We start from the raw sequence: 17,031 nt of genomic DNA, 5'->3' as shown, positions 1-17,031 counted from the left end.
GGAAATGAAAATACATTTTTTTTATTCTTTCCGCTAACATTGTATGATTCTTTCAACTAAAAGTCCAACGAAGGTCAGAAAATGTAACAACAAATTCTAACTAAAGGAGCAATAAATATTCCAACAATGCAAACTTAGTTATGTCCCTAAAGAAATACAATACGTATGTGCCTACATTTAAAAATGTATCCAACAATATTAACAGCAAAATAAAAGCGAAACACAAATGGCCTAGAAGCATCCTAGGGATTTATGTATGGTGAAGGTACTCACTTTTGATCCCAGTATCATCTTCATCCTTCAATCTTTCTCCAGGTCAGCAACTCTAACAGGAATTTATGGCATTGAAGATGAAAGGTAGACGATAAGAAAGCAGCGGTTGAATCTAGATGCACTTCAAGCCTGTAATAATGTATTCCTCAGTATAAACAAAGACTTTGTTGGAGAAGTAATTTAATTGAAACTTAAATGTGGAGCAACCCTAATTCACTTAAGCCGTACTATAATAAAGGCTCGAATATCATCCGTCTTACGGTGAGTTGGAACCTAACTCGAATACAGTGAGGATAAGCAAATCATTTTGCAGAAATTGTATTCTGCATAGATATCTTTTCGTTTGGCGCATATGAACACAGGTGTTTTCGGTCCATCAGGTATTATTTTCTCACCTTGGGCAAAATTATAGCAACAAATCAGCAGCCAGTACCCGCGTGGCAGTAACGCCTTTTAGTTTTGAAATAAACGAGCATATTCCATCATACATCCATCCGTAAATATAATGTTCAGTAAATCACACTATAAAATAGTATAATATACATCTAGTCAAAAAACTTTTTTTCCGATTATTTCAAACCAAATGTATGCCTTAATGTATATACGCACTTGTTTGGATACGTGATGATATACTTTCCTGCTTAAGTTGCTCAGTGTGATCTAAAAATTGTAGCATTGAATTCTTTTGTCATTGTTTGTTTGAACTGCTAATATGACTTGTAGTATCAGTGGATAAGGACTGATACATGTTGATATAACGAAACAATGAGATTTTATGCTGGAAAGGAATGAATTATCACCACATCTTTACAGAAAAATCACACTCCAGCATCAATTCTATGGTCAGCATCTTCATATCGTCTAAAAGGTAAATAACTTGGAAGCTGAACATCAATAGGTCACCAACAGTCTGGCACCTGTATTTCTTCTTTAATTTATTAAATGATATGATTTCGTGCAAAACTCTTTCAAAATTTCAAACATTAAAGCCGCAATATGCATGTAATTTCTGAAATCCTAAACGATGAATGTCATGATCCGGAAGGCACGCCCAAATTATTAAAACAGCTATTGAAAATTCAATGGAGGAGAAATTAAATGTTTTTATATTTAATCCTATATTTGGCTTTTGCACTTTGATTTAACATATGTCTGACACTAATAATCAGGTTTATGATACACAAGAAAGAAGCTTAATCAAAAATAGATATTCCTGACTTACTTTTCCGGGTTTAAAACTAGTTTTTCATTTCGATTTTCCATTGTTTAATTACGCATAATTTTGAAATTGTTTACTTGTCATCGATCAATTGGAAACATGCGTCATGTACCATTGTTATTTTGCATTAAGCGATTGCGACAGTTCTTCAGTTAATACAGACAATTGTATTCGTGATCATCATTCAATCAACGTTCATCTTTAGCCTTGGGCAAGACGCACCTAATGCACTACTGCCCCCGTTAATAGCTACTGGATGACCATTTGAAGTGCCCCTCAATCGAATCGAAATATAAGAAATTCATGTGATTAAGCTTGCATATGAAAGTAATAATTTTTAGATCTTCATCGTTTTGTGGCACAACACCATCGGTCTACGTATATATTGCTTTGCAATGTTTTCGACAACAGCGTGAGTCTTGGGTATGAACAACGACTAATAAACTAATGCTATGAATGTGTATTGCTGTGCCGTCGAACATACAGCCTTGTTTCGATTTATGAGCCAAAAAATATCGGATGAATTTTTAATCATCAGGCATCAATTGAAATGCTAAAAAATAACTCTGGTCATACGTTGGTCATCACTGTTACAGCTCCGTATACAGGTATACCTTATATATCCGTATATGCGTTTATTATCCTGTATAAACGTTCTATAGCCGTAAACATATATAGTTAAATAGCCCTGTGTAACTCCGTAATCAATGTCTAATTGGTTATTGATTAAAAATAACCAATTAACTATTGGGTACTAATTAGAAATTGCAATAATTAAGTATTTATTATTTATTTATATGCCCTGCAATCCACCGCCATGGTGTGTGGCAGGGGGTGAATACAAACCTGAATAATTTTACCCGAATATGACCCTACCGCGGTCGCACAATGTTATTACGATCCCCTATTGTTCGTGGAAGAAATGACAGCTTAAATTTACCTGTTCTACACTTAATCTCTCTAATTTTGTTGACATGATCTATCATAATATAGTACCATTGGGGTGATAATACATTTTCAACATCACTGCTAAAGAGACCTCCTTCCAATATATGCAAGAGCTTCAATCTGTAATTTAACCTTCGCTCCGCGAGTGATTCCCAGCCTAGCTGCTCTAACATTTTGGATACGCTACTAAGTTTATCATTGCAACATTTTACAAATCTAGCTCCTCTTCGCTGCAAGCGATCCAATTCGGCAATTTATCCAACTTCGTCAGGATCCCTTATACTTGCAGCATATTCTAAATGAGGCGTAACCAGCGACAGATAACATTTCTCTTTGACCTTGTCATCAAATTTACCTAGTAATACCTTAGAATACCATAGAATTTACCTAGTCATAACATAGGAATCGGACAAAACACTTAAAATCTACATCTACTTAATACCCCGCAAGCCGCCGCAAGGGCGTGTGGCGGGGGGTGTTAGGACACCACCCGTAATTTAGAAAAGAGAAAAAACCACATGCAAAAACCACAAAATCATACATCCACAAAAAAACATGGCATACATTCATGCATGAACACTTACACCCCACACACATGCTAACACTCAAACTACATCTTACATACACATGCACCTGAAGGTATACCTAACAGCTTTGCAGTGTTTAACTTTGCTCCGACTTTTGAATTCAATGTTTTTAATATTTCTAAAGTGACTTTGGTTTCTTACTATTATGATTTCTGATTGTTCGGGGAAAGAATGAGTATTTGTACCTATCTGTCCTGGAATCTATCTCCCTTAGTTTATCTTTGTGGTCTGATCTACCAAAGTAGTGTGGGGCCATTATAAGATAACTTAAATTAAGGAATTTAAAAAAAACTTGACGATGCATGCTCGAGATCTCGCTGCGCGATGACACGTACTTTTGTTCACGATTCACTGCACACATTTTCGAGTAGCTAGATCCTTTCTTTAGCCACCAACTAAAGTTAGGAGGGAAAGTTCATATTGTGATGCTTACACGGTTCAAATAGCTTCTGTTACTCGCCCGAATCCCATTTCCTACTTTCCCACTTCATAGATGCACAATTAAAAGCTTTCGGAGAAAAACGTGAATAAAGAACGCAAAACTACCGTTCCAGCATCTGAAAACACGGCGGAGAAATCGCGTCCCACTTCCCATGGTATTGACATCTTTCACACATTCTACTCAGCCCTTTAACAACCTGTGGATTCGATCTTCAATTGTTCGAACAAACTGATAACGGACACACATTCCGTTCGATTGCGATGGACTCGGGCTGGTTTCTCCTATTGCAATTGTTTTTCCATGTTGACAACACCGAATTCCGACCGCTCCAGCATTCACACCTTTTATGGTTCATGCAAATGGTCTGGGAACAGGCACTTTTACTCCTAACACACATTTGATCATGTTCATGCAATTTATAAATGTAAAGGATAACAATTTAAATGAATGAATGACCACTATTTTAGCAAATATTTATGATATGTAGTCACATTATTCCACCGATAAATTATCTTTCAAGGAAAGTAGTGCCTGAATAGACAAATCTCGCTGATGAACCCTCAGCAAACGAAAAATCCACTAAATCAGACAGAAATGACACGAGAATTATACTGAGAATGAATCCCTATATCTTTACAGTTTTCATTATTTCATGAGATTAAAAAGGCCATCGTCGCCATAAATGAGACTATTGGCTACAGAAATGCTCTTCGATGTATTCATTCCCTGGCTTGAAAAGTAAATGTGGAGGCTGATATATCTAGACTGACGAAACTTTGCAAATCTTTCATCTCGGTGGTGAAATTTTCAGTCTTTCAGACGTTTTGGCGTAAAGAAAATTCTAAATGACGAATATTTTCACTCAGTCCACCAACATTAACACAGAGTTATGAGAAAGAATCCATAGGACCAAGTAGATTTTTTCAGCGCTTCCAAAACTGTGCGACACCTTCTTTCGGTGGTTAAACGATTTCAGTTGGAGAATCTGACTTAAAATTAAGCTTTTCAGCATTAGAGCCGAATATACTCTTCTAGATCATATTATAAGGTGAGATATTTCAGTTTGCTTAACATACATTTAATTTCATGGAGGAAAACTACAATGAAGACCGAATGTTTCAACTCTACTAGCCCTAAACGGCTGTAAATCGTGATTTATGCAAGAGATATGATTTCAGTAGGTTTCAATCAATGGGAAAAAGAGCTTTAGAAATTTCTTTTTCTAAATTGCACATCATCCTAATTTCGAATTCCCCATTCCCTTACCGGGCCGATGCTCTCGGCCCGACAAGTCGAAAGATCCGTGATTCAAATCCCGGTCTAGGGAATATTTTTACACTCGTAGTCTGCTTGATTCCGCCTTCCCAACCTCTCTTGTGTTCGTCTTTTATGCGTGATCCTATCCCTTTTCCTTACATCTATTTCCATGTGAATGAGTATATGTTCGCCCTATGCCGGGTTTTCGTGTTTTAATGGGTTGTAATAACAAAGGTTTTGCGATTTTCAAGAAAAAAAGGCTAAGCTAAACATTAAAATAGGAGGGCAAAAACTAGAGCAGGTAGAACAGTTTACGTATCTCGGAAGTGTTTTGGACCAACACCAAAGTAGTAGGGACATAGGGAGAAGAATTGCAGCGTAGGCAAAGAGGCTTTCACAAGTAGGAGGGAGTTGATGACAGGGACATTGAGTAAGGATATCAAGAAAAGACTCGTAAAAACTTTGATATGGAGCGTAGCTATGTACGGTGCGGAAACGTGGTCATTGAAGCAGGAGGATAGACGTACATTGGAGGCTTTTGAAATGTGGGTTGTGGAGAAGAATGGAGAAGGTGAAATAGACAGAGAAGAAAACAAATGAGGAAGTACTGGGTATGGTGGGCGAAGAGAGGGGTTTGTTGGGAGCAATCCTATGGAGGCAGGAAAAGTGGATGAAGGGGGTATTGACCGGCAGTGGGATGTTGAAGACTGTAATATAGGGGAGAATTTTAGGCAAACGAGGAAAGGGAAGAAACAGGATAGGGATGTTGGACGGGATGAAGGGAGGAAGAAGGTACTCAGAGATGAAGAGGAACCTGATGTAGATGTTTTGCTATGAGTCACAAAATATTTATTTAGGACCTGTGTCCATCCAAACACCTACCTTAACCGGTAGATTACCTAATAAAATTAAAAAAAAAAAAAAAATATATATATATATATATATATATATATATATATATATATATATATATATATATATATATATATATATATATATATATACGGGTTATCTATTTTATTTTGTGTTCTATTGTGGCGTCCAAATGTTATATTGTTCTCGTGAGTCCTTCTACATCATCTATATGTATGTGTTTGTGTATATATATATATATATATATACATATATTAATATATTTAATATATATAAATATATATACGATGTAAAGTGTGTATATATATAATATATATCGATAATGTAGAAGCACTCAAGTCCAATAAATTTTACATAAAGTCGCAGAATAAATTAAAATGAAACTACAATTTTAGTGATCGTGCATAATTTGCTGGAGATGAAACTTGACTGAATAGTCCTCCCAGTTCCTCCTCTGAAATCCTAGGGGGCCATTCCTTCCTAGTTGATAACTAAAGACTAAAGTTGTCAACTCCATCTTACTCCCTAGGGGTTTTACAACTCATCATAATTCCTTGACTTGCGAGAAGAAACTTTATTCACGGCGCTGGTCTATGAACTGCTGGTTCAAGGACTGAAATGGGTCAGTCACGCTTTTATTTCCCCCATCGCAGATAAATCTGATAGTCACTAGACAGTGTAGAATCGCGTGGTGCGTTCTCCCTCTTTGTAGGACGAGAGAGGAGGACAGAGAGAGAAAGAGAGAAGAAAGACTCATAAAAAGTAGAAGAGCGGAAGTGAAACGGAGACTCCCGTTATGAAGGACCTCGTTCCCTAGCGACCCACTGGCCATTCACGCCCCTACGGTTTATAAGCTGTTAGTGAAAGACGCGGGCACGCATGCATGGAGGGGACCAGGACTAGATTTCGTCAGCCACACACGTTCAAGGCACTCCACTTATGCTACAACTGTGGGCTTCACCCGGTTTTGAATCTCCGAAATAAAATTAGCATCAACATTTCACAAGTCCCTGCGATTCGCCGTAAGGGCATGGGGCAAAGGTTGTTGGGTCACCATCCACGAAAAAGAAAAAAGGGATGAGAGGGAAAAAATAGATGAGAGAGAGAGAAAGAGACTTTTTCATATTTTTAGCTTTTCTTTCTGTTTGAATTGCGATAGTGGATTGTGTAAAAACAGAACTGGTCCTTGAGTCTGTCAGCTAGTCTATCTCATTCTCTCTCTCTCACTTATTCTGTCACTTTTGTCTTGAGCTTACGATGCAGTGCGCGGAACTTGGATTAATACCTCTATATTTCGCAAGTACCATTGCCTAACGGGTACCATTTCAGTGAGTTTAATATGGCGGTGATTCTTCGTGTCTCCAGAGAATCCCTCCTCCGATTTTTAATAATTTTGTTGCGCCTTCTGTTCTTCAATTGCATTTTATCACGTTCCGGGCTCTTTTATTCAATTCATCGAGCAGAACTTCAAAATATTGGGCCAAGATTCTCGCCGAATACTTGATGGGATGGATAATTTTCCAAATATTCAACCATTATTTATTTACAAACAAACCGAAATCAAATTAAACCAACCTAAATTAAAATCAATCAAGTTTTTTTTCAATTTTTTTCTAAACTCATTCAATGCGCAATTGCAGATTTACATGTCGATAGTAAATTCCAAAGAAACTGCGGGAGATGCCGCAACAGTAACTTTTAACGGAGTCATCCGCTAATATGGATTTCAATGCAACAATTTCAGGGTGTAAAAATCATTCGCCTTGACCGGGATCCCGGTTAAGATTTAATGTTACAATTACAGAGGAATAATTGTAGACAAAAAAAGTATCTTCGAAAATGAACAATCGCGAGAAATAGGGTTGTGAAGCAAAAGGTTAACTTAGCCTTCCTATTTCTAGGAAATTGGAGGGCAAACACTGGAAAGGTAGAACAATTTTAAAGTGTTTTGCACCAAGATGATCCATATAATTGGGACATAAGGATTGCTTTAGGCAAAGGTACTTCCACAAGGAGGAGGAAATTGAATACATAGACGTTGAGTAAGGATTTTAAGAAAAAATCAGTGAAAACTTTCTTATGGAGCGTGGTTTTAAGCGGCTCGGAAACTTAAGACGCGTGGACTGGAAGTTTTTGATATGTGGATGTGGGGAAGAATGGAAAAGGCGGAAGCAACGGAATGAAAGAATGCGCAATTGAAGAAGGAAGTATATGTAGTAGTGTAGGGTGTGTCCATCCAAAAACATCCATGAAATGGTTGATTGAAAAAAATAAAAAAAGGTGAAAGGAAAACAGCTCGATTCGTTAAAATTTCAGGAATTCTAGATGAAAATGCAAATGGCAAAATACACACGCACGGTTTCTTCTCTTATTTATTTATTTTGCATTAGCCTAAAAACAGTACTTCGACCTCTACATCGGACTATGAACATTTATATAGCAATTAGACAATTACATACACCCAAGCCCTAGGTAGAAGAAAAACCACTTAGGCGGGAATCGAACCCTCGACCCGGGTTGGCAGACGAGGACGATACCCCGCCCCCCTCCCCACACCGGGGCCGACAAAAATACATGCCCCGGGTATGGATCGAACTCACGACCTTAAGATTATGAGACTTACGCGCTGCATACTGCGCTACCGAGACATCTCATTTCATTTCATTGATTTGTTTACATAAGCGCAGCATTCCCTCTCTGATTGTTCCCAAGCTCTCCGAAATAAAAAAACGACGCTATAATCAAAAGTAGTGACAGCTGTCAGATCGGATCGACAAGTGTCGCTTCGTCTCCTCGCATCCGCGGGGGGCGGTTTGCGATTCGGACGGTAAGGTTGCCATCGCTCGTCACACGTTACAAAATTGAGCACGTCCTCCCTGACGGCCTCGGCAATTGCGAGCGAGCGAATTGGGTTTCTCTGCCGGCGGGGAACGACATCACAGACGATCACACGGCGCACTTTGATCTAGCCGAAAAGATGAAGGGGAGACATGTTTCCCCATCCCTCCCACTCTCCTCCCCTTCGTCTCCCTAACAGGCCGAGCGACGACAAACCACCGCCGGACGGCGGGTAGGGATAAAGAGGCATACGGTGCACCGTGTCCCCGTCCCTCGAATTCAATCAACACAGACCGAGACGACATTTCGAAGGGTCCTGGAAAAGAGATGTACGGTGGGTCGCCCTCTCGCGGAAGCAGTTTTCGGGGAAGCGACTCAACGTACAGACTTGCAACGAGCATATTCACGAAGGAAAATGTCCTAGAGTGATGCTTTTTGCCAAATACACAGTGAGGAAGAGATAAAGAGATGTGTATTAGTATCTCGTTAATAGAGAAGAAGACTTGCCCGAAAGTGAAAATGAAACAAAACAAATTACGTCCTGTGACAGAAGTGGAGAAGAAAAAACACTATAATTAGTACACTATATTCCACTATCATAAACAAAATCTACAAGTGACAGTTTTGTTGCTTGAGAAGCAGGGTCAGGAAACGATGGAAAATAATGAGGTGATTATCCCAAGCAAAGAAGGCATTCCGCGGGGAAAAATGTTTACCGCGAGCTGGCAACGTAATTCTGGAGGTAAGAAATTACTTCACCAAAACATATTAGTCACCAGAGCATAATGCTGTGGGCTTGAGGACAGGAAGAGAAACTTGTAAGAATAGAAAATTTCGGGCCGCACAAAAATGATAAAGGTCTAGGAGAAGAACGCACATAAGGATTTTAGTTTTCTTCTTCTAGATGCTCATATTATATTCCCCCAGTACTTGATCCATAGCACTTAAAGAGTTGTTTGCAGGTCCTCTCGCATTTCTGCCAATACTGCGATGTCATCTGCAAACCGGAGCATGTTGATTTCTTCTCCATTTACCCTGTCTCCTTTTATACCCAATTCCGGTGTTTCTTTTATCGCCTCTTCAAGGTACACGAATGTTGCTGGCGAGAGGTTGCATCCTTGTCTTACTCCTTTGTTTATTTTGGCTTCTATTTTTCTTCCATTTTTCGTTTGCATTGTTTTAAACCTGATTTTTGTATAGGTTATGGATAATTATTCTGTCGTTGTAGTCCAATCCAAGCGCTTCTAGTATCTCGAACATCTTGCTCCATTGGACGTTGTCGAAGGCCTTCTCAAATTCCACGAATGCCACATATAATGACTTATTTACGTGTAACATTTTTTCGGCCAGAACTCTCAAGCTGAGGTTTGCCCATCTTGCTCCTCGGTTTTTCCTGAACCTGAATTGGTTTTCTGAGAGGTTTCCTTCTATCCTTCCTTCTATTCTTCGGCGAATTATCCGAGTAAGGATTTGTTATGCTTGAGTCACCAGGCTCAATGTTCTGTGTTCTTCGCATTTATCTGTTTTCTGTTTCTTTGGTATTGCAATCATTATAATTTTCTCGAAGTCTTCTGGCACGAGTATCTTTCCGCTGTCGTAGCTTTAATCCATAGAGGTTATTAGCTATTATCCATTAGAGGTTAGCTGAAGTTCTAAGTAAACTAATGTTAAATTATTCCCGGCTCAACTTTGTGGAAATTCATGTTAATTAAATGAAGAATACAATGTATCTTTCCACTGTCCTTTATTCACGTACAACTAGTTTCAACGCTCAAGCGTCATCAAGCGGTACCTTATGATGTACCTGATGATGACGCTTGAGCGTTGAAACTAGTTGTACGCGAATAAAGGACAGTGGAAAGATACATTGTATTCTTCATATAATTATACTAATGTTGTTCTCAAAACTATTTATACTATAAAGTTGAAATGTTTATCACTTCTCAAAATAATCTCCCTGTAAACGTATACATTTTTTTACAATGTTGACGCCTCATTACATGCTCGCCAACAATTCTGACGCAGTGTTCCCTTTTTTCCCCTGGGAAAACCGGCTAGTCCACGTCCGAAACTTCTCGAGCTCGCTGACCCACGACGTTCGACCGTTTTCAACTGTCACGCGCCCACGAACGCACATCCATAACAACGCATATCTCTCACTCAATTGGAGAATTGAATTTGGATGGGTGTTAAATCATGTAAAAACGGAGAATGCGGATTATTAGACGCCATTTTTAAGTATTGAAAACACTTTTTACTCTATTGGCAGCAATACATATCCTGTGCACTGTGCATTGTAGCCATCTATGTTTTGTATTCATACAGAGTGCCCGCGTATCTCAAATTTAATCACATGTACAACCCTACGGATGGGCTTCCATGGTAAATAGTCCTCCTATGTTCCAGTGAAACTACGGAATTAACAGGTTATAAAATAGCATGATTATTGAACCGTATAAATGGAGATCAAGGAAGATGATCGTGTTGTTCTTGTGCACTAAAAGATTCTATTTAAAGGGTTGAAAAGGTTTCTCACTCAAGTTATTTAATTACTAGGTGCCTCGCCGACTGGCTTTTCATTCTATCGGTAGCTGTACAAATCGTTTTCACTGCATGGTGCAGATATCTACATCGGTCGGTCATGGCAGAGTCGCTGGAAAAATACGTATGTGTAGAGGCCCAAGGACAGTAATTTGAAGAATTTTAAGTGCTCGGGCAAATCTGTTAAATAAATTACTTTAGAAATATAATTTCATTACTTTCGGAACGCACCCTGTATGTCTTGCATTCATAAAGAGCGCTAGCGTATTTTATGCTCAACCACACCTTTATATCTACTCCCAGTCCCAAGTAAAAAATCGGGTGACCTTAGAATTTATGACGTGTGTGATGTGGGGGTTCACAGAACACTCAATCAGGAGAAACCCAGGCGTTGAGAAATCACGGAAAGGAGCATCGTCCGATCGCTGCTCGAGATGCTTTGTGAAGGGCACTTTGAGTGAGTACGCCCTCCGTCGGATGGGACGTTAAGCCGCGGACGGACCCCTTGACGCCTTTCGTTATGAGTAGGCTAATGCCGACGCCGGGTTTCTTTACTCCCTTCATCCTTTCCTGTCCATCCCTAATGGCGCAAATTACCTAGGCTGTCGATCGCCTCCCGTAAAACTACAACTAAGAACATCGCAACACGGGTGGGTGACGGTTGGAATTTATTGAACTTATAATTCCTTATGAATTCTTTAACTATCTCACAAAATACTTAGGCAAAAATAACGAAAATGCATTGATTATGGGGTTATACAGTGACTAATTTCTGTTGAGAAAGATTTTCCTCCCGGAAATGCACCACTTAGAGCAATCAAATCGAAATACATCCATCCTAAACTGGTCTAAAATTGCCATATCAGTTAGAAATTAAAATATATAATTATAAACCTATTCCAGGCATAAAATGTCTAGGCTGGAATTAACAGAATGAAAATTAGGTAGTAAAATGAGATTATAATATATAATCTTATTATATATTGTAATCTCAACAGTCGATTATTCAATGTTTTCAGGCTGAACTTATATTTTATTATTATTTTATCATCGCCAAGAGGACAATGGTAATACTATAACAGCTATACTGGGGGCCATCATTAATGAGCTATACTATATAATCAGAACTTAACTATAACATAATCGATAGTAAATTAAACTTTTCGGTAACGGGAAAAAGCATATAAAATTTCGCCCCACAAATAATTTTCAAAGAGAAATTACTTAAGTTTTTGGAAGATGTGATGAAGATGATGAGTTCACTTTTGATGCTGTGATGAGCCACAGGTGGAACCGTCAACCTTGGGAATATCCTTTTGGCCGCCAAATGATGAGCTAAACAGATTTTACTGAAATATTTGATCGCATCATGCCATAAACCATTAAGATATAGTTAAATATGGTCTTTGCGGAAAGAGCATTGAACATTGTTGATGCAAAACAAAACACGTTCAAAACTGAAACCGCTTCCCGCTACACTTTCTTATTCTCCTCCCAGTTAGTTACAAAAGCTGACGTATGTTGGCAGTCTTGAACTATGTAGTTAGAGGCTGTGAAGACAGTAGTGACATCAGTAATCCAACTGCTCAATTTAAAGAGATGTAGTATGAAACGATAGCTTGTACGTACTGTTTATAGAGTTCTGCTAAACAAGAAGCTTGAAGAGCCGGTAATTCAGGTGAAAGGTATTTCTATCTCATTATCCAAACTGAAACTTTGTAAATCATCCATTTTCTTTTCCTCAGGTATTTCAATTCACGAGGTAACATTTTCTTTTGATGCCGAATAAAGATTATTTTTTAATTATCATTGTAAATATTTCTATTTAGTTCATTTTACAAGATAATATGTTCATGTGGTGCTATTTTTATGTATTTTTAACCATGCACTTAGTTGATCTAAGTGACGGAAGGAAGCTTCTTAAAAAATAGCGCTCATCAGCAAATGTGTTGTGTACAAGGAATGTGCTCACTAGTTTTTTTTCTCGGAGAAATTTTCCTTTGAAGCAAGTCATTGAAATTATTTATTTGAGGCAAATCCCATTGATTGCCTTGATATATTCATGACAACTTAAATCCATTAAAAAATTAGTCATCCGGAAATAATGAACGTTCCTTTAGGTGGGTAAATACGCTTGGATCTGCTACGTACATTTATTTTTGATTAATCTAGCTCACCTTGGCGCTGGGTGAGCATTGTATCTAGCAAGAATTTATCCGTTTCCCCGCTCTTCCATCGAGTTTTCAATAACTTGTCTTCCTCCACAAACTCGATTGCCTCACTTGACGTGAAAGAGCTGGGTTCTTCGCTGAGGGCAATCCACATCTTTCTCCCCCCCCCCCTCCCCACCTTTGCGGCCATTGAGCAACAGACCTTCCGTAACGGCGCATTCCGAGCGCCGTAGACCTCATTCTGCTTCAGGCCGTGAACCCCGCTTGCTCTTCATGAGAGTTAACCGCGAAAACCCTGTTGTTTATATCCAATAGGGCGTCGGGAACTGCGATCCGGAGTCCCTGAACGAAAAGAGGCCCCACTCTCCCTTCTTCAGCCACTTAGGACTTCGCCGCGCAGCCTTAGTCATGGCACTCGCCGCAGTTTTCTGCGCGGCCGCGTTGGTGCTATGGTACTTCATGGGATGGGGATCCGTGGCGCAGCTGGTGGTCGTGGCTCTCCTGGCCTTCGTCTTAACCGGAGGACGATACCGACGACTGTACGTCATGATTCGCACCTTGCCGCGGGACAGCAGGTGAGTGCATCTTCATTTTTCCATTCAACTGCTTTAGAAAAATTGCATTGGTTCTTCTCCTCGAAAAAATTCATTTTATCCAAAGGAAATGTCCTGATGGTGAGTGTTGGATATAGGGGCTACACCATTCACAAGTTATGCAAATAATTGTTTTACCGTGACTTAATAATTGACTCACTATTGAGTAAGGATGTTTTTTTCCTTATGTATATGATAGCCTGTTAGTTAGAGCATTTGATTACTCTATGGAGAGCCCTTTTTGACACCTGGTGACTGTACACCACCAAATTCCACCAAGCTGTGCATGACCCGTCTGGTAAATGTAAGTGAAGCCGAATGATTGTTTGGAAACCAGGCCCAGAATAGGAAAAGGAACTACCTCACCCTCCCTTCACTAATGGATAAATTGCACATACTGTTGGACTTAGCCATAAGTTGAGGCCTGTCCTCAACTATCAAACCAACCTTCACATTAATCAAAGAGGTTTGGTCAAATTTTTTTCCTTACAGCTTGACTCAATCATCATAGACTCTTTAACTCCACCACTCACGTGAAACTATTGAGCACTGGTGTGTAATTGGTGTGGCATTTGATAATGAATTTACATTACTAATTTTTAAAAAGAGAGTTGTGGTACTCCAAATTCTTCATTGAACCAATCAAATTTAGACAGAGTTTTCTGTAAATTTTTTTACGCTAGAAATATTTACTGGTGCATAGAATCCTTATGAAATAGATTTGACCTCTGAAATACACTAAGTGAAGAAAAATTGTCCAGATATGTAAAAATATATTGTGATAAACTTATTAGGGTGACTAGGTTGATAGAAGAATTAGGATAGAAGTTGCACTTTAAAAGTTAAAATATGAACTAAATCTTTTAATGTAAGCCAATTCATATTTTTATCCAACTAAATCTTTTTAAATACATTAATGTTTATTATATGCTCTATTTTATGAGAATATTCAAAATATATTATAAACTTCATTATACAGTAAGTGAAGGGTAAGTAAATAGTCATTCAGGAGACTACAAAACTCACCTTCATAGTTAGGTAGAATAGCTACTTTAAATCAAGTAATACCAGGAATAGATTTAATTCAATATTGAAAATGAGCAGACTATGTTAAATGCCATTTTATCCATAATTATCATAAGCTGTAATATTTATCTTTGAAATCACACAGTAAGGAATTCTTCAAAGTTGGTGGAAATTTTTGTATAACTCATTTTTTTGTAAACACTACTAGCAAGCAATCAGCTATTCATAGAGTTGGTAATAGTTTAAACATAAAAAGAGTTGTTTATATATTTGCTCGTGATCTCTTTTAGTTTTATCTTTAAAATTATATAACTTCTATAACAATTCCTAAACTTTCAGCAACATGAAATTTGGATGATGCATGTCTGGTGTGGATTAAATCCTGCCACAGGCCCTAATAGTAGCTTCCTGGATAGGTTCCATGTAGATGATATAATTACTGCATGCAACTGAAATTAAAAATGTATCGACATGAATCTTTTTAATAACTCTTTTCTGTGATGAAGGCAATTGGAAAATATGAATTTGCCATCAGTCCTAATCTCGTAAGTCTTTTAAAAAAAATGAAACCCTTCACTGTTAGTGATCTCTATGTGTATTTATATCACCCCAATGAAACCTTCGGGTGATTACCATGCACTTTTATTAAATATGAATAGCATAAATTTTTTTAATACTTTGGTCTACAAGATTGATGAAATTTAATTGATATTGCACACAGTGGACACATAAAACTTTATTCATCTAGTTGGGTTTGACAGATATGACTTAAATTCTTAAGACAATATATAAAAACTATTTCATCAAAATTTAACATTTTGAATGACTTCATCACAAGTCATTCCTAGTGTGACATAAATACATACTGGGATTCAGATTTTAAAAAATTCTGATGAAATTCACTGCATGAGTGAATATAAAGTTTTGATTTATTACTTTTAATATACCGTCTCGAGAATTTATTTTCTTTCATTTCATATTTGCCGAATTAAACTTCACGAATAAGGCTTTATGTGACCTCTATGCGCAATATTAATTAAATCATGCCAATCCTTTAGACCAGAGAATTAAAATAACATTTTGCGTGATTCATATTTAATAAAAGTGCATGGCATCCATCCCAAGGTTTGATTGGATCATTAATGGTCCATTAGATTGCACTTTTTCTACAAACTCTAGTTTTATGTGAGAAAAGTAGATGTGAGATAGGGATAGGTGCCTCCTCTGTTAGAACCATTCGGGAATTATTCAAATGCATTATCAATACATTATACATGAATTAGGAAATGACACAACAGAAAAGTCAATAATTGCAACTGAAATGAGTTTTTTCTTTCCAGAGCTCTGATTAAACTCATACGACTGCGATGGAGAATGCGCAACTACCGTAAAAAGAATATGTCAGTAGCAGCAATGCTGAGACAGCAAGCTGCAAATACTCCTAATAAGATTGCTTTCGTCTTTGAAAATCAAGAATGGACTTATGGTCAGGTAAGTACTTTTTTTGGCCGCCAATTATTTCCTTAAAAGAAGTTGCATCATATACATCTCAGACAGACCAGGGATTTTCTTATCCAGTAGTACAGGGTGAGTCAGCATTACCTGATGCAAACCATCAGAAAATGCTTCAAAAACCATCAAGCAATGATGATTCACCCTGTACTTGCATTGAAAGATAACATTTTCTTCTCCTTACCCTTTTATCTGCATTAGAATCCTTTAAACAGGGTTTAAAATTCCTTCCAAAATTTATTTAGGACATTGTTATTTTGTTAACTTCTTCAAATAATTAATATGCCAGATTTTTCAGCCAATTTTAAATAGTTATTGGGTTCACCAAAAAGGGTCAAGTTTTATATAAAATTTAACATTTCGAATACATACCTACTTAATGATGATTTCATAGAAAAAAGTCTAGTGTTCAGAAAAAAAAAGCATGAAAACATTTTTAAATATGCAGGAAATCATTTATTTTTAATTCGTCATCAGTTCCTGTCCATATTTTATTTATACCAACAAATAAAATCATTTCTTAGCCTTGCAATTAGTGTAGAGTTGGTTGCTCACATCAATCATGACAGTATCCTCAGCCACCAGATTACTGACCTTCATAGATGCAATAATTTATCTTCAGTGTTGAATTCCTAATTGCTGTTCCGAGAGTCTATTGTTTCCAGCAGAAAGGCAGATGGTAGTCGTGATGGCAAAAAACTGCTAAGTGTTCAGAAGCCAAGTTATACAGGTATACAAGGTCAATCCAGAA

The 17,031-nt window shown here is 37.8% G+C and overlaps 1 protein-coding gene across 5 annotated transcripts in view; it reads left to right on the top strand.

Annotated features, from left to right (window-relative positions):
• Positions 1-17,031, top strand: part of LOC139696032 (long-chain fatty acid transport protein 4-like) — a 95,505-nt gene that overhangs the window by 69,190 nt on the left and 9,284 nt on the right. For all 5 annotated transcript variants that reach the window (XM_071594645.1, XM_071594648.1, XM_071594646.1 and 2 more), the window contains 2 exons: positions 13,465-13,724; positions 16,109-16,259. In XM_071594645.1, the coding sequence (XP_071450746.1) occupies positions 13,465-13,724; positions 16,109-16,259 (411 nt within the window). The remainder of the gene's footprint in view (positions 1-13,464; positions 13,725-16,108; positions 16,260-17,031) is intronic.

This window comes from Hetaerina americana, unplaced genomic scaffold, assembly GCF_022747635.1.
Source record: "Hetaerina americana unplaced genomic scaffold, ioHetAmer1.1.p SCAF_65, whole genome shotgun sequence".
Lineage (NCBI taxonomy): Eukaryota > Metazoa > Arthropoda > Insecta > Odonata > Calopterygidae > Hetaerina > Hetaerina americana.
This window is presented reverse-complemented; position numbering and strand designations above follow the sequence as displayed.